Source organism: Oryctolagus cuniculus, chromosome 18 (genome assembly GCF_051225735.1).
Source record: "Oryctolagus cuniculus isolate XC-2025 breed Fujian yellow rabbit chromosome 18, ASM5122573v1, whole genome shotgun sequence".
NCBI lineage: Eukaryota > Metazoa > Chordata > Mammalia > Lagomorpha > Leporidae > Oryctolagus > Oryctolagus cuniculus.
In genome coordinates, this window is record NC_142884.1 from 22744592 (window position 1) to 22764833 (window position 20242).

Sequence of the window (20242 nt, forward strand, 5' to 3'; positions counted from 1 at the left end):
TCACCTTAGTGAGGCTTGCCCTGTCCATTCAGTGTGAAACCTGAAACCCATGCTTCTCCCCATCCCCAAACTCAATTCCCCATGAGTTGCTTTGTTCTCTACGGCACTGGTTACTGGCTGATCTAAGAAATAATCTACTTCTTGATTACGTTCCTTGCTTGTGCTCTCCCCTACAACTAGGATGTAGGCACGATTAAGGCAGGAAGTTTTCCTTTCTGTAATCGATGCTGCACTTAAAATTGTCCCAAGCGCATCCTCGGTACTCAGTAAGTTTGCTAATGGATAAATGAGTGCCTGAGCGGTGTTCTGCATGTTATCTGGAGTTTCACTAGAAACTGAATTTACTGGGGCCGGCGCCATGGCTCACTTGGTTAATCCTCCGCCTGCGGCTCTGGCATCCCATGTGGGTCCTGGGTTCTAGGCTTGGTTGCTCCTCTTCCAGTCCAGCTCTCTGCTGTGGCCCAGGAAGGCAGTGGAGGATGGTCCAAGTGCTTGGCACCTTCCCCTGCATGGGAGACCAGGAGGAAGCACCTGGCTCCTAGCTTCGGATCAGCGCAGCACCGGCCGTAGCGGCCATTTTGGGGGTGAACCAATGGAAAAAGGAAGACCTTTCTCTCTGTCTCTCTCTCTCTGTCTAACTCTGTCAAATTAAAAAAAAACTAAATTTACTGTATTTTGGCAAAGCCAGTCAAATCTGTTTATTTAGACCAAGTGGCCAGGATGGTTCTGGTCCTTTTTCAGTCACCTACTTCCGTTTTCTGTCAGCTTCTTGCCATCGCCTTTGTCAGTTCCTCTGTTCCAGCTCACGGTTTCCCCTTTGAGTCATCGCAGAACCATAAGCTGTCACTGGGTACATGCACTGCAGTGGGGTTAAGTCGGGCACTGTGCGGAGCCTGCCAGGTTACCCAAAGGGAACGAGCTGGAAAAGCTCTTAGGGGGAGGTGCGAAGCCAGCCTACTGGGAAATGGGTGTGGCTTATCCACAATGGTTTCATCAGAGTCAAAGCCAACCCTGACTTCGCAGTCTGAAGAGCGGCTGCCTACTCGAGTGAAGGCGACTGTGGAATCCGTGGCAGGTGCGCCAGAAAACAGGACACCGGGCAGAGTAGCTCTCTGTTGCTGTCCATCAGGACCCCAGGATTTCAGCCGAGGGGTGGTTCCTGGTTCAAAGGGAGGTTTTAAAATTGGCTGGGGCGGAAGTCGCCCGCGACTTGGGGCAGATGCATTAGGGGCTGATGCGGCCGAGGCTGGAACCCCTTCTTTCTTCTTGTCACAAAACAGTGCGGTGGCTAGGATGCACGCGTCTTTGAAAAGCCCACGACCTCCTGGTTCACTTTTAAAATCCGGCAGTACCAGGCTGAGCCCTAAGCAGCATGACCTTTTCGTGGGAAAAGCTGAATGGTTGGGGGCAAGTGACCTGACTTTCTGTCTCTTTTCTTCCACGATGAGTTTTCTTTCTTTAATTTTTGTTTTTAATTTAGCCTAAGCTTCCTGGTTTTCCCTTATCTACAATAAGGGGCCTGGCCACAGCCCCTGACATTCCATCTGACACGTGCCTACCCTTTCAGGTGCTGGCATGAGGGGCTCATCGTCTTGCAGGCAGACGCAGAAGGACGAGGGAGGGGAAGAGTAGCTTCTCCGCAAACAACCACAGGACCAATATGGCCACCACCAATTACGCCTCGCTGTATCTAATGGACGTGGGATCTGTGCTTTATTCTGAGGACCGGCTGAGAGGAGGCCGCACGTGTTCCAGGTCAGAAGTTCCAGGCTCAGAGCAGACGCCTTCAGAGAGGTCATGCCTGAGGGTGAAGTAGAAGCCATCTTCCAAGGATTTTCTGGGGTGGACGGGAGAGGTTTGGGGAAAGGTAGTGGGGTACCAAGAAGCCACTTGCATTCCTTATTGTTGAAACAATAACGTACTAGTGTAGGCCCAAAGAGGATAAGGAGTTAAAGAATACGAAGGGGCTGCTGTTGTGGTGTAGCGCATAAAGCTGCCTCCTGGGACAACGATGCCAGCATCCCACATGGACAACGGCGGAGTCCCCGTTACTCCACTTCCCGTCCAGCTCCCTGCTGATGTACTTGGGAAAAGCAACAGAAGAGGGCCCAGGAGCTTCGGCCCCTGCCACCCATGTGGGAGACCTAGAAGAAGCTCCTGGCTCCTGGCCTCAGTATGGCCCAGCCTTAGGGCCATTGCAGCCATCTGGGGAATGAACCAGGGGATGGAAGCTCACTCATTCGCTCTGTCTCTCCCTTTCTTAGTGTAACTTCGACTTTCAAATGAATAAATCTTTTAAAATATATTTTAAAAATTGGCTGGGGCTGCTGAGCATAAAACCAGGTGGACTGGTGGCCTTGGTAGGGGGTGTCTGCTCCAGCTGGCCTGGCCCTGGCGAATGGGGGAAGCTCACAGGGGGTCACCGTGGAGACCTGAAGGTGGGTGCCTGTGAGTGGGGATTGGCTTCCATGTGGCTTACCAAATCACCCTTGGCCGAGTCCACAGATTCTGGCTGCACTGGTGACAGTGACTGCAGAGGCCATGCTGAGCTCACTGGTGAAGACGGGAATTTGTGGCAGCAACTCAAGGAATCTGTAAGGAAAAGAGAGGGACTCCATATCCATAGGGGTGGAGGACTCAGTCCTGCGGGTGGTAGACTTGGAGAAAACGGAAACAGCTGCTTTCTCCTCTGGTCTTCGGTTGTCCATCAGAACACATCCGAGTTTTAATTTCTCCTGACAGTAAGATACTTTGAAGATCAGAGTAAAGACTTATAGCGAAAAGACCAGAATTCAAATGGGCTCTATTTCCACTTGAAAGTGGAATTCTTAAAAAAAAAATACTGAACTTCAAGAAAGAAATGGCCAGAACAGCAAAAAGAAAAAAAAAATAAGGATTGAGTGTCTCATCCCATCATTTCAGGATCAGCATATGGCGTGGGGTTGGTACAGGGGCAGAGGAATTTTGTTAACAGAGCCCGCATCTGGCAGGAGTGGGTGGAGATTTTGTTTGACAGCACATCTGTAGCCTTCCTCCCTTCCTCTCCTCTGTCTTCAGTGGGGTTGGAGAACCAGGCCAATGGCCTTCAGGAACTTTTCCTTGGCTAAACTTTCTGAACCCATTGTGGCTGGATCCCAAAGTCCCTGCACCACTCTCCTAAAGAGGCAGGAGCCGGCTGGTGCCGCGGCTCACTAGGCTAATCCTCCGCCTGTGGCACCGGCACCCTGGGTTCTAGTACCAGTTGGGGCACTGGATTCTGTCCTGGTTGCTCCTCTTCCAGTCCAGTTCTCTGCTGTGGCCCAGGAGTGCAGTGGAGGATGGCTCAAGTGCTTGGGCCCTGCACCCCATGGGAGACCAGGAGAAGCACCTGGCTCCTGGCTTCGGATCAGCGCAGCGCGCCTGCCATAGCGGCCACTTTGGGGGTGAACCAACGGAAGGAAGACCTTTCTCTCTCTCTCTCACTATCTAACTCTGCCTGTCAAAAACAACAACAACAACAACAACAACAAGAGGCAGGAGCCCCCCAGCAGGGCCGGCGCCATGAGCTGGGGAAGGCACGACTTCTGACGCCTGAGCTCACAGGGGACAACTTCGCCTTCTTACTCCCAGTGGCTCCCGGGTGGTGGGAAGGAATGCAGGTTTCCTGCAGAGGCCCAGGTCCCCAGAGCAAGGAAAAAGCATCGGGTTGCTTCCCCGGACGATGCTGATGGCACACTCCATTGCCTGCATGTGATGGGCGCTTCTACACTTGGGTCACTATTTGGCCGTCCTCCATCTTCGGCTGTCCCTTCCTCCTCCCCAGGGCTCGCTCAGTCTTCTTTGGGCTGGCATCTAGGTACTCTGGATGGAACGGAGCTCATGGGGGGAACTTCTTTCTCGCCGGGGTGGTGATGGAGGAGGGTCAGGTTGCACCCTGGATGAGAGATCTTAGCTGTCCGGAATGGCCAAGCCTCTTGGAGTTCCCAGTGCCCAGTGCTGGCTCCATCTGAGAGTCCTGCCCAACACTGAGGAGCTTGGAGCCTCCTGGATCGCATAAGCTAAGCAGCGAGACAGAAACCCCGGTGGAAGACAGGCCAGGGAGCGGTGCAGCAGCTGCCGGGTGGGCATGGCCAGTCAGGGGGACCTGGAGCGCGGTGGCCCTGGGAGGCGGGTATGAAGCTCGCCGAGGCCGTTGCCCGCGGACAGCAGCTGCGTGCGCCGTGGGGTCCCTTGGCGCGGAGTCCGGAACCTCAGAGCGGTGTCCTGGCTGCCAACTCGGAGGCGAGGCACAGCGCTCAGCCCCAGGCGGGTGAGGGAAGGGTGCGTGAGCCAAGGGCGCGAAGACATCGCAACGGAGGCCCAAGGGCGAGGTCCAACGGCCCAACCCCTGCTGGCCTCGCGCGCTTCGCGCCTGCTCTCGCTTGGTGGCGGGCGTTTGGCACCGAGCGGGCCCCCGCCGTAGGTGGCGACCGACCAGGTCTGCAGGGGCTCGCCCAGCACCGGCACCGGGGGGCAGGAGCGTCTGTCACCTCTGCCTGTGAGTCCGCCAGCCCTTGTCACGAAGACCCTACCCGAAGGCAGAGAGGCGGGAGCAACCTTGATTCTCCCGGGATACGAGCTGGACTACGGGAAGGGGGTGGGGCAGGGGAGAGGGGCTGCTGACCACATCCCGGGCTGGCAGGCGGGTTCTCTTCACTGCTCGCTGCAAGTTTGGTTTTTAAAAAGGCGTGTGAGCCTTAGAACCCTTCCCCCCGGCCTGACAGCTGGTAGTGGCCCTAAAAGGACTTCTTGTCCCAGGCGCTCAGACTCCAGAGCTCCCGAATATAACCGTTTGAGCCACGGTGTCTCCCTGTGTCATGGACGCGTCGTGAATTGATGCTTTCTATGGTCTTCGCGATACTGTGCACCAGGCATCCCTGTAGTGGGCACAGGCACTGCCTGCTGGGAGGCCGTGTTTACAGAGCCCGAGATCAAAGCCCTCCCGCCCGCTTCCCAGCTGTGCCGCTTCCCAGCTGTGCCGGGGCTGCAGAGGGCCCCCAGCCCCGCCCCACGCTGTGCCCTAGTCCTTATTGCCACGGCACGCCCTGCACCGGCACCAGTGCTAACTGGTTCCCCAGCAGAACACGAGCTCCCCAGGGACAGGGTCTGTCTGGTCTCCCCCAGCGCTGGGCGCACACAAGATGCTTGGCAGCCGATGAACGCGTGTTCACTCTCACCCGGGGTCCCTCCCTCTCTCCCGGTTCAACACCGCCCTCTGCGGGGATGAGGAGGGGAGGGGTCCCAGAGTCCAGGGGCCCCGGGGCCCAGCACTTCCGCTCTTGGGGTGGGGGGTGGGGCGAGGGGCGGGCGCGGCTCACCGGAGCCGGGCCTTGTTCCGGGCCAGGCCCAGGATGCAGTAGCGATGGGCGGTGTGGAAGTAGTCCTGGTAGGGGATGCCGTGAGTTAGCACCTCTGAGTCCACCACGCAGCCGCCAGCCTGCGGGCCGCGCCGGAACAGCGTCTGTGGGGCGAGGGCAGAGGGGTCAGGACCTCCGGCGCCGCAGTCCTACCTGCCTGCCCTCCCTCCCCGACCCGGCCCCGCCCGGCCCACCTGTGTCTCCACCACAGAGGCGCTCTTGGGGCCCAGCGGGTTGCTGATGGGGATGGTGTAAGTCAGCACCCGGCGCTGGTGGCACTTGTTGTCCCCGCTCCAGGGGCTCAGGGTCACGTCTGGGGGCGGACGGGAGGAGCAGAGTGAGGTGGCCGTTCCCCAGTGCTGTGCCCGCGTGCTGCGGTTTCCACTCTCTGGGGCGTGCGTCCCAGACCCCACCTCTGGTCCCGCCTTGCCCTCTGCACCACCTGCCTGCCAGGAGCCTGAAACCTGAGATGCAGCCTCAGTTTCCCCCCTTGGGACCAGTCCTGGCTCCGCTCCTGAGCACCTGACCCAGGGACCTGCCACCCCCCTACACACTTTACCTGGAAGCCCCCAGCTTCCCCTCACTTCCCGGCCCCACATGCGCATTGCTATCTCCCTAGACCTGCCCCTCTGAGACCCTCTCCCAGGGATGGCCCCACTGGAGCCCTGGCCCTACCTCCCCTGCTGTCGGCTGCTCCCAGCTCTCCTGAGCGCTGCTCCTGCCCAGCCGCCCACCCCCACCCCCGCCCCGGGGTGCCTGGCCTTGGTCTCCACATCTGGTTCAGAAGTAGCTTGGTGAAGCCTGACCCTAAGCCTTTTCTTTCTAGAATATTCTATGGCTTCCAGGACACCAAGCACTCTTGCTTTTCCAATTGGTCCCTCTGCTGCTTCCGCACCAGGGCTGCAGCCTCACCCACAGCACGCTACAGGGCTGGCCCCAAGGGGCCTCTCCAGCGTCTGCCTCCAGCCCCAGGGCCTTTGCACGCCTGCTGCTCCTCTGCACACCCCCTCCTGTTGCCCAGCAGGACCGTCACCATGGGCCCCGTCACTGAAGCAAGCTCGGAACCCCACCCTCCCAGCAGGGAGGAGGCAGCGCCACACCGCGCAGCAGTGCCCACGCCCCTCAGCAGTGCCCCGGGCCCCTCTGCCAGGCCCCGCCCCCTGACCTGTGAACTTGCACTGCTGCAGGAAGCCCTGGAGAAAGGGCGAGTCTGAGAACAGCATCTGCTGCAGCCGCTCAGCACCCACGTGGAAGACGGAGTTGATGAGGAGCCGGCCCGAGAGGTCGGGCAGCAGGGCGGCCAGGTCGGCTGGGGGCCAGCAAGGGACGGGCGTTGGCGGTGGAGGGGCAGACCCGGCTCCCCGCCACCCGCCAGGGCCCAGCCACCGGCGCCACGGCCCGGCTCTGGGAGCAGCACACACCCCCAGGCCCAGCCAATGGGAGTCGCGGTGATGACGGGGTGGGCGTGAGCGCCTTTGCGGCTCTCAGGCACTGATTGGCTCATTCTCCAAGTCGGACCAATAGGAGCCAAGCCCGGGGCGGCTGCCGCAGGCACTGGGAGAAGCTTGCTGGGTCGGTGCTAGGTGTGCCTGGGGCCAGGCTGTGGCCTCTCAGCCTGACACAGGTGCAGCACCCATTTACACGTGGCAACGCGACAACCCCATTGTCACGGCTAACATCATTTTTCAATGAGGAAGACAAGGACCAGAGAGGAGACCGGGATTTGAACCCAGGCCCCTGCCCTCCCAGGTCTACGTCTTATTCACCCTGGCAGCTGTGTGCCTGACAGTTTGACAGACTTCCACCTGGGTGGCTGGGGTTGGACAAGTCCGCCCCTCCACCCCACTCCCGCGCCCCAGCCCTTGGGGTTTCAGCCTCCTGAGCCGGCGGAGGGAGCGACGTCACCGGTGTGAGCGACGTCGCCGGTAATGGAAGCAGCCTCACCTTCCTCCCCGGTGGATGAGGAGGAGTTACTGGTGTCCGTCAGGAGCTCCTCACTGGGCAGCAGGTCCAAGGGGCCCAGGGAGGCAGGCCCGTTGGGCGGGGTGGGCTCTGTGCTCGGGGGTTCCGCCAGCGGAGTGGCAGTCTGGCTGGACGGGGCGTCTGGCTGGCTGTCCGTCGGCTCTTCCTTGTCCTCCTCTGCCTGCAGAGAGAGGCCTCGTCCAGCCTTGCCCACCTGCGTCCCGGCCGAGGGCCCTGTGCCTCCCCGGGCAGGGACTCACAGCTGAGCCCACCGGGTGAGGGCTCCCCTTGGTCCCTACCTCGCCTCTCATTTTAGATACTTGCACGTGAGGCTTTCTTGCCTGCCCTGGCTGTCTGTCCTGTGCGTACCGCATCCATCGCCCCACCTCCTGCCCCTTTTGCTTCTTCACTCGGCCCATCTCTGACCTGTTCCTCCACCCCCACCCTCCTCACCCCCCAGCCCACTCCCTGCCCCCCCGCCCACCTCCCCTCCTGCTCACAACCTTCTGTCTGTCCCTGTCTCCCACTCTGGCCCCAGCATCCTCTCTGCTCACCCCATGGTCGGCATCGCTGCTGGCGTGGGAAAGGTTGGGGGTGACGCGGCCTCGGCGCGAACCCACAGGGCTTGGTTCCTGGCTGCGGTCAGCAGCCCCTGTGGTCGGGGCGATGTCGCTCAAGGCAATCACATCTCCCACCTCCTTGGGGCTGCTGTAGAAAGGACGTGGAAGCCCTGCTGGATGCTTGCGACCCCCCCCAACCTTCCAGGGTCTCCCAGACCTTGGACACCCACCTCAGTCCACCCAGCACTGCAGGCAGCCCCTCCGGCTCTCCTCCGACCCCCAGCCTCTGACTCACCCGAGACCGTTCAGCTGCAAGGGGCAGACGTAGTCCTCGTCCTCGCTGGTGAGGCCCAGCTCCGAGCCGTAGCACTGATGCACCAGGTGCCAGAGCTCGCGGGGACTCAGCGTCTGGGCACGCAGGGGGTAGGGTTGGCCTCACTCCAGCAGGTGCCCCACCATCCCTGAGCCGCAGCAGTTCCTCTGGCTACCACCAGGGGGCAGCCTGAGCATGACTTCTAGCGCCAGATCCAGTGCCCCCTCGCTACCCATCTGCTAGGAAGCCCCCTCCAGGCCTTGTGTCTGGGGCCTGACCTCCTGCACTGTCCCTCTCTCAGGCTCCTGAATGGGGTCCTCTGGCATTTTTGCTCCTGGGAACAGCCATGGCTGGAGCTACCCCTAGGGATAAGAGCCCCGACATGGCAGGACACCGGGCAGCATGGCACAGCTGGAGGAGCGGAGCCATGGCCGGCGGTGGCAGACCCGTGCAATGACGTCCGCCCTCCCTGTTTCCACCTGGGGGGTTCCCTTGCCCCAGCGCTGGGGACGAACCGTGAGTGGTTCACACCAATTCTCTGCCATGGACTCTGCTCAGGGGTCCGGGGCGGGAACCCTTGCCTGCCCCCTGGTGGCGGCTATGTAGGAAGCTGCAGGTGCCCAGGACCTGGTGCCCACAAAGAGCCGGGGTCCCCGGGGGGCCATTCCTCGCCCCAGCCCAGGCCTCACCCAAGGCTACCTTTTCCAGAAGCGCGTTCTGCCAGAGGCGGAAGATGAGGAGGAAGCAGCGGTCCCGGGCCCCAAAGGAGGTGAAGAAATGCTGTAGGGGAGAGAGGGGCATGGGCGGGCAGCTCCGTCCTCGGCCCCCAGCTACCTGACCCCTCTGTTCACTCCTCCCCGCATTCATTCCCCACCACGCAGATCCCGTGCCAGCCCTGAGCAGAGGGACGCCGGCTGGGGTCGCCGTGGTGACACTGTGGACAGTCCCGGCAGGGTCAGCCTGTGGTGGGTGGGGCTGCGATGCGGGGAGCCCTGGGCCCTGTCCTGGAGGTGACCCGCTGATCCACGCCTGGCCAGCGATACACAAAGAGACGTGTGCTGAGAAGTCCTGCTCCCCACTGCCCTGCCCCTTCCTCAGGGGTGACTTGGCCATCCTGTGACCACCAATCAGCATCCCGGGATGGGGGGGGGGGGTCGTGAGGGACGGGGAATCAGGACCCGGACACCAGGAGAATCTGATCGGTGTCCGTCCCGAGCAGAGTCTGGCAAAGCCGAGACACAGAGCAGGTGACAGCCCCAAGAGCAGCCCAGGGCGGGCCCCCGGGAGGGAGGAGGCGGGGTCAGTGCGGGCCCCTCCAGCCCACCTTCTCGCTCTCCGTACAGATCTGGATGGCGTTGGGGATCAGCTTGGCGTCTTCTCCTTCTTCAGACACGTCACCTCCTTCAGCTGGATGGAAATCTATGGGCGCAGGGAGAGGTCAGAGCGGCCGGAGCCCGGTCCACCCCGCCACACCGGCGCCGCCCCGCCACACCCGCGCCGCCCCGCACCGTGGTCTCCCAGAGGAAGATGTTGCTGTAGAAGCAGATCCAGTTCTCAGAGAGATAGAGGCGGCCCTGGAGGAGGATCTCGCGCTGCAGGGCGCAGGAGTAATCTGAGAGCGAGGGGACAGACATGGGACACCCGAGTCAGCGGGCAGCAGCGCTGGGGGGCAGGGGGCCGCGGGTGGGCCTGGGGCGCTGGCCTCACCCACGATGAGCCGCTCGGCCTCCGGCAGCTTGCTGAACAGTTTCCGGAAGTCCTCGTTGCGCTGCTTGTAGGTGGGGCTCAGCATCTGCGGGGAGGGCACGCATGGGGGGCGGGGCGCACTGCAGCCCCGCCCCCACAAGCCCCGCCCCGGCGGCTCAGCGTCCAGCCCGCAGCATTGCTGCCCCTTCAGCCTCACCAGGTGGGGACAAAGAAGGGGCTCACGCAGCACCCGACAGCAGCACAGGACAGGACGGGACCCCAGGTCTGCTCATCTCAGCTCGGCCCGCACCTGTCCCGGTCTCTCCCCCAGCCCCCAGCGCGCCCCCTCGCCCAACACTTACACTGTACCAGCTCTGCATCTTCTACAAGAGACAGAACGAGAGGCGGGATGAGTGCCTGACCGGGCCGCCAGTCCTCCCAGCCCCGGGCGCGCCGGCCCCCACCTTGCTGTTGCGGATGAAGTTCCGGCTGCCCAGGCTCTGGGTGCTGGGGGTCCCGGGCACTCCGCCCTTCTCCGAGGAGCTGTCCGACCCCTTCTCCACCATGGTGCCTGCTTCAGGCTCGGGCGGCGGCCGACTCGGGGGCAGGAGCTGCAGCCGCTTCCGCAGAGATGGAGAACTGCTTGGGGTGCTCCGGCCTGAGTGGGGGGTGGTGCTGGGGGCAGGGAGAGGATGGGGGCTGTTATAGGGGAAAACAGGCTGAGGTCTGGGTCAGGACCATTTCTCAAGGCCCACCTATCGGCCCGTCGATCCTCATCTGTCCGTCTGTCCATCCACTCACACATGCCTCTGGCCACTCATCCCATCCACCCTACCCACCCGTCCCAGCCAACACCGGCTCACCCATCTCTACCCATCATCCACCCACACACCCCGTCCACCTGCCCAGCCACCCACTCTGCGTCCCAGCCCAGCAGTGGAACCCACAGTACGTGTCCAAAGGGCTCTGCGCCTTGGTCACCTCATCTGTAACCCAGGGATGGCGAACACGGGGCCTCAGCTGTTGTTTTCAGGGTTAAACGAATCAACCCTTGGGGAGTCCTTCTGGTAGGGCCTGGCATGCAGCGAGGCTCCGTGATACCCGCCGCGGTTTATGAGCTCATTCCATCACTCACACCATGAACACGCACTGAGTAGCGGCTTCCCACTTAGTTGTCCGAGAAATTAAAAAAAAAAAAACAAAACAAAACACCTCAGCTTCTCTGTTGTTTCTTTTCCCACTTCTCGTTTCCAACCTAATCCCATCAACTTTGAGATCTATTCCCATTACTCTTATTACGCCCACTTCTTCCCGCCCCAGCTCCGTCCCCTCCCACCTGGCCCCTCCTCCCTGCTCCTGTCCCCCCCCCCCCCCCCGCCCGGCTGCTTCCCACCTGCAGCCCGAGGGGAGCCTGAGTTGGGTCAGGTCCTCCAGGCCCAGAGCTCTGTCCTGGACTGCACCTTGCTCCAGCTAAAAGCTAATGGATGTCCTAGGACTGGGACCCCCCCCCACCCCCAACGCCATGCCCTGCCCCCTCCACTCCACTCCAGCCGTCCCTGCTGGACATGGAGCCTCCCCAGCTTCCATCCCAGGCCAAGGGCTCTGCATTTGCGGAATGTCCACCCACGCCCCGGCATAAGCGGCTCTTATTCACTTCCAACGCTCCTCCCTCCTGGTCACACCCCACACTCTGTGAACTCGTCCTGTCGGCTTATTCACTCTGCTTATTTCCTGCCTCAGACCGAGCGCTACAGGAGGTCTTGGTGGCCACCGTGTCCCCAGCACCCCGGGTTGCAGGCGGCACGTGGCAGGTGCACAATTAAACGTCAGTGACGCAAGTGCGCCCGAGCAGAGGCTCCTGCCCCTGGCGAGCTGAACAAACAGAACACTCCGGTGAGTGTACAAACACCAAGTGCAATCAGGGCCGCGGGCCGGCTGGCGGAAGCTTTGGAGGGCCAGCCAGTGTTGACTCCTTATCAGGAACTGTGTATGATTAATTTTATTGTTCTGCAAACACCCCTGCGCACTCGATGCTATCGTCCCTGCCGCCATGGAGGAGGAAGCTGAACCAGGAACCAGTCGCTAGAGGACGCGTGGCCGGCTTACTGCAGGGCGGAATTCCAGTGCCGGGCCCCACATCCACCCTGGGGTGCGGGTGGGACTCCCCCAGCCACTCAGGGCGCCCTGAGCTGGTCTCTCTCGCCTCCAAGCCTCAGCATCGGCCGTTCCTGGGCCCACGCCATCTTCTCTTCTTCTTTGCCTTGCAGATTCTTCCACGTTCTTCAAGACTCTTGCTCCCACGGCCCCTCCCTTCTCCGTGGCCCCCCGACAGCACACACATGCCAGCCCTGGTGACTCTGGCTGCCTCTGGTTCACAACGGGTCCGCTTCGTGCACACGTCTGTGGGCTCCCAGCTGGCAAGCCTTGGTGTCGTCGTGGTCACCGCCCTGTCCCCTGCCCTGTTCTGGACACAGTGCAGCTCCTTTGCCTAACATGAGGGTTCTTCAAAATAGAAAAAAGCTCTTGGAAAATGGAATTGAAAGATAAGTTTATTTCGGTGCAAAAAAACCTTTGAAATCCATGATTGCGAGGGAGCCTTCAAAAAGTTTATGAAAAATGCAGATGATGTGTACATGGCAACATTTTTGAGCAAAAATAAATGCATCCCTTCAATTCCATTTTCCCAAGAACTTTTGCAAAGTACTTGCTTACTTAGAAAACCAACTTGCAGAACCAAATAAATGAAGGCAAAAACTGAACCAATGATGGCGGGAGCCGCTGCTACTCCCAGGAGCCACCACAGCCGCTCAGCTTCCTCCCTGCCCCCACTGCCTGCTCGCCACCTGCAGCCAGGCTCTGCCCTCCATGGCCGCACCTCCCTCCAATAAAATAAAAAAGTCGAGGCAGGGCTACTCCTTCTCCAGCACACCCTCTGCTCTGGCTCTTGTCCTGAGTGTCCCCTCCGCCCCCAATGCTCTCCCTCCCACATGTCCACGGGGCTCCCTTAGGCCTCCAGGTCTCAGAGGGGACTCCCCCAGCACCCACTCGCCCCTTCCTCCTTCTCTGCGGGCTCCCCTGGGCCCCTCTGTACCCCCTTGGTTCTCCCTGCGGGGAGTGGCCCCAGCACCTAGCATGGGGCCGGCATCTGCTGCTGAGATGAGAAGGAATGACAGACTTCCTCCCGGCCCCGCCCAGAGCTTGTGCTCCCCGAGGTGTGCACCTTGCGGCCTGGCACTAGCAGCTCTGGAGGGGGCAGCAGCAAGGGGCCTGGGCCCCGGGGGCCTGGCCGGCTTCCAGGCTCCATGTTGTCACTTCCTCCCGGTGTGACCTTGGCCCAGTATTTGGACGGGCTCGTGCCTCAGTTTCCTCGTGTGTGCAATGGGACTACTAACGGTACCCAGCTCGCGGGGTTGCTCGGAGGGGAAAGGGAGGTGAGAGACCCGAAGCTCGGGGCCTAGCAGGTGCCCTGCAGGGATGGGTGGACAGAAGTGATGACCGGGCAAGTGGCCGGGCCACCTTCCCAGCCATGCGGAGCCAGCTACCATGCCGAGCCTTCCCGGGCCCCAAGCGACGTCAGCAGCCATGATCAGCCTCCGTGTACTGCCTGTCCCCTAACTCCAGTCACGCACTGTCTAAAGGCCCAGGCCCTGGCCCTGGGGACACAGCAGCAAGCACCATGGGTGCAGTCCCCCGCCTGCAGGGTGGCAGACACAGACAGCCGGGAAGGAAACCCGGAAATGAGGGTGCTGACCGCAGACAGCGGCCAGCGCAGCAAAGCAGCGCCACTTGGCCAGCAGCAGCCGCAGGAGGAAGCTGCTCCTACTGCACGTTCGGGGACCCACCCCGCCCCCCATGGCCCAGGTCAGAACCTGATGCCCGTGCCAGTTTGGGGACCACAGAGATAAAGGATGGACGTGGCTGCTGAAGTCCGAGTCAGCCAGGGCCTCGCTGGGCAAGGCTCGCGTGGGCTGAGCTCTGGGGACAAAGGACAGCTCTGGCAGAGTGGGAGAAGACCGTTCTGGGGCAGGAACATCAAGTTCAGGGCAGGGCCGGGCCTGGCAGGGCTGAAGAGGAGCAAGGTGGCTGTGGGGGCTGCAGGAGGAGCGCAGGGCAGAGGAGTGTGGGCTTCACTCGGGGCCCAAGCAGGGGTGCACTGCAGCTTCCCTGGCCTCCCACACACCTGCCCAGCTCGTCTGAAGCCACAGTCTGCAGCAGGAAGCCTGAGGCCAGGGTCAAGCCCAGGGACAGGGCAGGGCTCGCACCCCTGGTTCTTGCAGGACAAAGGGGAAGTGCTCTAGGCCCTGGGGCTGCCGGACCTACCAGCCGGCTGCAGCCCAGTGAGGGGAGGAGCCCAAGTGGCTGCAGAACCGTTATGGGGGGTGGGGACTCAGTAAGAGATGGGGTTCTTGCACTGCAGACCCCCCCTTCCTGGCCCTTCACCCACAGCTGCCTCGGGACAGACAGACAGACAGACACACACACACACAGCTCCTGAGGGTCACAGAAGCCCAGAGAACCCCAGATAAAATACACGCACACACGGGCCCACCCCAGTCTCAGCGGACAATGGCAGGCAACTCACAGACACAAAGGGAGGCACACACAGAAAACACAGCCCCCCCCCCCCGTGGGGGCAGGGGAGGGCGCCAGCGACCAGGTCAGCCCACACATGCCCAGGGTCCCTCTGCCCCCTTGGGGTCCACCATCTGGTGCGGAAGACAAAGCAGGAGCCAGTGCTGCAGCCGCGGGGAGGCGGTGGGAACCCTGCCACCCAGCCGTGAAGGGCTCGGAGCACCAGGGAGCTGTGCACACACCTGGAAGGCACAGCGGCCAGGTAACGGACCGGAACCGAGCACCGACATCATTACAAGCCCTCCCCGGGGCCAAAGGTCAGTAATTACTGCGGCCTCCACAGTCAAGCACCCAAGCACCGGGCAGGTTGTGGGGGGGGGGCAGGCTCACAGCCACGAGGGGCCTCTCTCTCACACACAAAGAAAGTGGCAGAGGGTCTCGCGGCGGCCCACACCCGGCAGCCTCACAAGGGATACACACAGAAATGGAAACCCCGGGAGCCAGAGCCACACACACACACGGCGCCTGGGACACACACAGATAACTCAACGTTTGCACACGAGGCTAACCTAGAGTTTCAAAAACCAATTACGGGCGCACACCCGGACACACCGCAAAGTCACAGCTGGACACGGACTGGTAACTTACACCCGGAGCCACAGGCGGAACTGGAGGTGACCGCGTGCGTGCACACACACACACACACAGTCACCGAGGGCCACAGCCGCTACACACCCCCACATGGAACCAGCCACACACGCAGGGAGATACTGGAGACACAGGCACACAACCCCAGAGGGTGGGGGGCACGATCAGACACTCGCTGAGGGTGGCAGAGCCGCGGAAGGCAGCAGAGGGGGCCTGCACACGCGCACGGACCCGCACTACTGTACACAGGGACACACACGTCCAGCTGGAAACGCACTCGGGCACGCGGCCCTTGGGCCACGCAGGAGCCCCGCCCCCCGCAGCCCAGACCCACCAGGCCGGCGGGAGAGGGCCCAGCCGGCGGGGTGCTCGCCGACTTCCCTGCATCCCGGGCCGGCCTCCCAGGCAGAGGCCAGCAGTGCCTGCGCGCCCTCCCCGCAGGCGGCGCTGCCCGCAAGAGGAGCCCCCCGCCCGGCCCAGCCAGCCAGACCCCCGCCACCGCCACCCAGCGCCTCGCGGGCCCGCAAAGGCGACCCCCTCGGAGTCGCCCCTCGGGGGTTGCGCCCCAGGTGCCCCGCGCCGGCAGCCCAGACCTAGGCCCACGTGCGCCAGCGCTGGACCCAGCTCGGCCGCGCCGCCCCGCAGCCGCGCAGGCGCCCCCTCCCCGGCGCCCGGCCCTCAGCCCCCCGACGCCGGCGGCCCCGGTTCTTACTCGAACATGGATGCGGCGCGGCGGCGCCCCGGCCGCAGGGCAGGGCAGGGCAGGGCAGGGCAGGGCAGGGCAGGGCCCGGCTGCGCGGGGCTGGGCTGGGCTGCGCTGGGCGTCCCCGCAGGGCACCGGCCTCGCCTTCCGCGGCCGCCGCCCCCACCCGACCCCGCCGGCCGCACAAAAGGCCGGAGCCGCGGAGGCCGCCGCGGCGTCAGCGACTCCCCTTCCTCTCCCCGCCCCGCGCGTCACGGCGCCGCCCCCGCCCGCAGCAGCGCGCCCAGGGCGGCCACGGCCTAGACGCCGACCGCTGGGCTGCGGGCCGAGCAGGCGCCGGAGACGCGGAGCCGGCGCGCACCAGGCTCCCGGGCCCTCCAGGAGACCCCCGCGAGGTTGGCGGCGGCCGGGACTGACCCCAGGCGTTGGGGCGCCCGGAGCTGGCGGGAAGGGATTTGGGGGTGCCGGGCCCGAGAGGATCCCGAGGCCTGGAACGTCCAGCCCTGGCAGCCAGACGGCGTCAGAATCCAGCACCCCCTTGGCTGTTGTCTGTGCCAGTCTCCCCGGGCCACCGCGCAGGGCCGTGCTCGCGGGTGGGAAGGGGCCTGCTGGGTGGCCTGGGGCCTGGTGGCTACGCAGTTGGGTGCCGCCCCCCTGCTCGGTGGCCGGGGCCCGTGGCCACTTGTGCGAGCCCAGGCACATGGGTCGTGGCCACTTGTGGGAGCCGCTGGCTCCTTGCCCGGCCCCTGGGGTCGTGAGGCCCACCTCATAGCTCCTAGGTAGGCTGCCCCATTCCCATCGCGCCCTGGTGGGTGGCGGGCCCACGTGTCTGTCCCCCACCCTTCTCTTCCCCTCACACCTGCAGAATCTAAACTCTTCCCGGCCCCCAGCCTCGCTGGACTCCCCCTGGCCTGGCCGGGCCTCCTTCCTCTCCCCGGTCTACTGCTCCCCTCCCCGCCCCCACAGCCTGTTCCCCACCTGCATCTACCCTCAGGCTCCGGCCGGCCTTCCCCCAGCTCCTCCTCTGTCCCCGGCTCCCTTTGTATTTCCCCTTGCCTGTGTCTGCTTTTGAGATACCTTGACATTTCCGAGCAGGGCGTATCAATTTCACACGCGAGGACCAGGATGTTGGGGGGGGGGAGGGGCAGAGGCAGATATATCTCTTTTGTAAAGACAGAAACCATCAGAGCCACAGCCCACGGCCCCTTTTCTCCATGCTCCAACCCCCTTGCTGTCCCTGTGTAGCTTTACCGTGGGCTCTTGGGTCCGTGTGCTAACACTCCAGGATGCACCTGCCAGCCCTGCTGCAGCCCGCCTCACAGGTCTTTCAGAAAGATCTGCCACCAGACTCCTGCTGGATCATTCTGCGGCTCGCTTTTCTCGGTCACCACGGGGTCTGAGGTTCTGGAGCTCAAACTCTAGTCCTAGGGCGTCCACTGCTGCTGGAGCCCACTACCCTGGCTGCTTCTCGTTCTGTCCTCGTTGGGCCTGTGGCCCCGAACGACCCAGTTCCTGTCTGCCTGGGCCAGAGGCCGTGTTGTGTTTTGCTTGCCTGTGAGCTACGGCAGGAAATGCTTTTTATCCCAGCCCACACTTCAACATGTACGTCACGCCGTGTTGCTTGCAGGAAACCGCACGGCCCCGCCATGCCTTGCCCGGGCTGCTGTTTTCAACTCTGTCCTGTTTCAGTTTGGAGACCAAGGGCTCCTTGCGCGGGGTCCTGACCCACAGTGAGCGGGCCAAAGGCTGACTCATGGTCACCGCTACCCACGCACTCTCTCCTCGCTGCTGGTTTGCTGTGCTGCCACTCAGGCCCCCGTGGGGTGAGGCCACACGATATCCAACCTGCAGCTGGCTCGTCTGGACACGGAGAGCCCATCCAGGAGTTTGAGCTCCCAAAGAGAGACCCCCGCCTCTCCCGCCCCCCTGCCCTGGTCTCACCTGTCCTGGGACAGGCTGTCCAGGTCCGAGCTGCTCAGCCGCCCCGAGCGTCGCGGGGCCGGCATGCAGGGGGGCGACTCCCCGTCACTGGATGGCGTGACGTGTATGGAGGGCACCTCCAGGAACCTCCAGGGCCCAGGGTCCAGGCCGGCGGTCGCGCCATCCTGTGGCTGCCGCTCTGCAGGGACGACAGGTGGGTCCCGGATGCTGCTCTGGTCCCCTGGGGGCTCCCAGGGCAGTGGGGGCAGGAGCTCGGCCTTAGGGAGGGTCTCGGCCATAGTGGTGTGGACGCTGGGGGAGAAAGGCGAAGGTAAGAGGCCCTCGTCCAAGTCCCGTCAGCTCGCTGGTGATAAGCACGGTGTGGGAGGGAGTGAGGTCCGAGCAGAGGCCCCCCTCCGCCAGTACCCTCCTGGTAACTGCAGATCCTGGTACAGCATCCTTGGATGGCTGGGCAGGCCCAGCCTGGGACCTGCACACAGTAAGCGCTCACTCCCTGGCTGCTGCTATCCCTGGGCTCGTGGTGCCCTGGGCATTCTGTATACCCCCACCCAAGCCCAGCGTGCCCTCCACATGCAGGCCTGCGGGAGGCTGCTCAGGCTCGCAGACAGGCAGAGTCCCGGATTGGCTTCCCTGTGTGCTGGGCACCTGCTGCTCCCAAGACAAAGGGAGGGTGCCTGCTGCCGCCACCATCGCCACCTCCTCGGTCTGTAAGGAAGCCAGGCCGGCTCTGGTGGCTGTGGAAGTGGTGTTGGCGGCCACTTGGGTCCGGGGAGGCCCAGCCAGAGCCCATCTGTCTGTCCTTTGTTAGAACAGCAAGGGCTTCTTGGTACCCAGCTGCCTGGAGGCTAAGGAAGCAGGGCCTGGGAGACCTGGGGAGAGTGCCTGTGGTGTGGGGGTGACCCTGAGCTTGGGAGCCAGGCCCCCTGGGGCCCCGACAGCCCTACCTTAACGGCTTCCACTGCGGTAAGCATGGAGACCAGGCCCTGCCTTGCCCCGTGGCATCCTGACCTTCAGGCCGGGGCGCATGCGTGGCTGGAGTCGTGTTACCCTCTGGCCAGCTGCTCCTGGGAGAAGGGACAGCGAGGGTGGGGATGAGGTGTGCGGCCAGCAGGAGGCTGCAGAGCCGCTCCTCCTGCCCCCCTGGACTGCCCAGTGGAGATGAGGGCTTCTCCCGCAGCGCCCTGCCCGAGGCGGCCCTGTCTGCCCAGAATGGCTCCTCCAAGTTCGGAGATCACCCCCAGGTGGCCCGGTTCCGGTCCTCATCTTCCCACCTTGTTCTCGGCAGCCCGGACCAGGGAGGCAGTGTCTGGTCTGTGGAAGCCAGCGTGGCCCTCGGCTGAGGGCGGGCACTGTCCCTTGCTCCTCCATGTTTGTCACACTCGTGTGAGGGTTGACACACACTGAAGAGTGCCTAGATCAGCTATGATGTCTAACAGCAGAGTGAGCCCCGGGCCTGCCTCTGCCAGCCCCCACTGCCTCCGCTCCCCAAAGTCTCTGTCACCCTCCTCTTGACAACTTTTCCCTTATATATTTTTTGTTTGTGTTTGCTTTTTCTTTTTTAAATTTTTTTCTTTTTTCCCCTTTTAATACTTTTTATCGCATTGGTGTGCATCCCTAAACAATATTATTTTTTTTAAAGGTTTTATTTTATTTTATTTTTGACAGGCAGAGTGGACAGTGAGAGAGAGAGACAGAGAAAGGTCCTCCTTTGCTGTTGGTTCACCCTCCAATGACCGCCACGGTGGACGCACCGCGCTGATCCGAAGCAAGGAGCCAGGTGCTTCTCCTGGTCTCCCATGGGGTGCAGGGCCCAAGCACTTGGCCCATCCTCCACTGCACTCCCTGGCCATAGCAGAGAGCTGGACTGGAAGAGGGGCAACCGGGACAGAATCCGGCGCCCTAACTGGGACTAGAACCCGGTGTGCCGGCACCGCAGGTGGAGGATTAGCCTAGTGAGCCGCGGCACAGGCCTCAATATTATTATTATTATTTTTTTTTTGCTTTTGAGGTTTATGAAATGAAATCATACACCCTGTGTTATCTTCTGAGACTTGCTTTTTTTTACTCATAATTCTTTTTTTTATCTTTTTAAAAAATATTTATGTTTTTGAAAGGCAGAGTTAGAGGAGGGAGGGGGAGATAGAGAGAGAGATAGCAGTCTTCTATCCACTGGTTCACTCCCCAGATGGCTGCAACAGCCAAGGTTGGACCAGGCTGAAACCAGGAGCCTGGGACTCCATCTGGGTCTCCCACGAGGGTGACAGGGCCCCAACACCCGGGCCACCTTTTGATGCCTTTCCCAGGCTGTTAGCAGGGAACTGGAGTGGGAGTGGAGCAGCCGGGACTAGAACCAGCGCTCGTATGGGACGCTGGGGTGCATGCGTTGGCTTACCCTGTGGTTGCTGTGCCACCACACAGGTCCCAGATTTGATCTGTTTTTTTTTTTCTGCTGCATAGTATTCCAGCGTGGGCATGCATCATC

General features: G+C 62.2%; 1 protein-coding gene across 1 annotated transcript; it reads right to left on the bottom strand.

Moving 5' to 3' along the window:
• Nucleotides 1–673: 673 nt before the first annotated feature.
• On the bottom strand, nucleotides 674–18970 carry LOC103347224 (protein Aster-A). The gene is given in 16 exon segments (XM_089319563.1): nucleotides 674–2592; nucleotides 5337–5479; nucleotides 5570–5688; nucleotides 6541–6684; nucleotides 7320–7518; nucleotides 7892–8045; nucleotides 8193–8305; nucleotides 8910–8990; nucleotides 9535–9581; nucleotides 9584–9629; nucleotides 9719–9822; nucleotides 9918–10002; nucleotides 10259–10279; nucleotides 10361–10571; nucleotides 17761–18051; nucleotides 18705–18970. Coding segments are annotated over 15 exon segments (1854 nt in total). The 5' UTR covers nucleotides 18039–18051; nucleotides 18705–18970; the 3' UTR covers nucleotides 674–2483.
• Between the last annotated feature and the right edge of the window lie 1272 nt (nucleotides 18971–20242).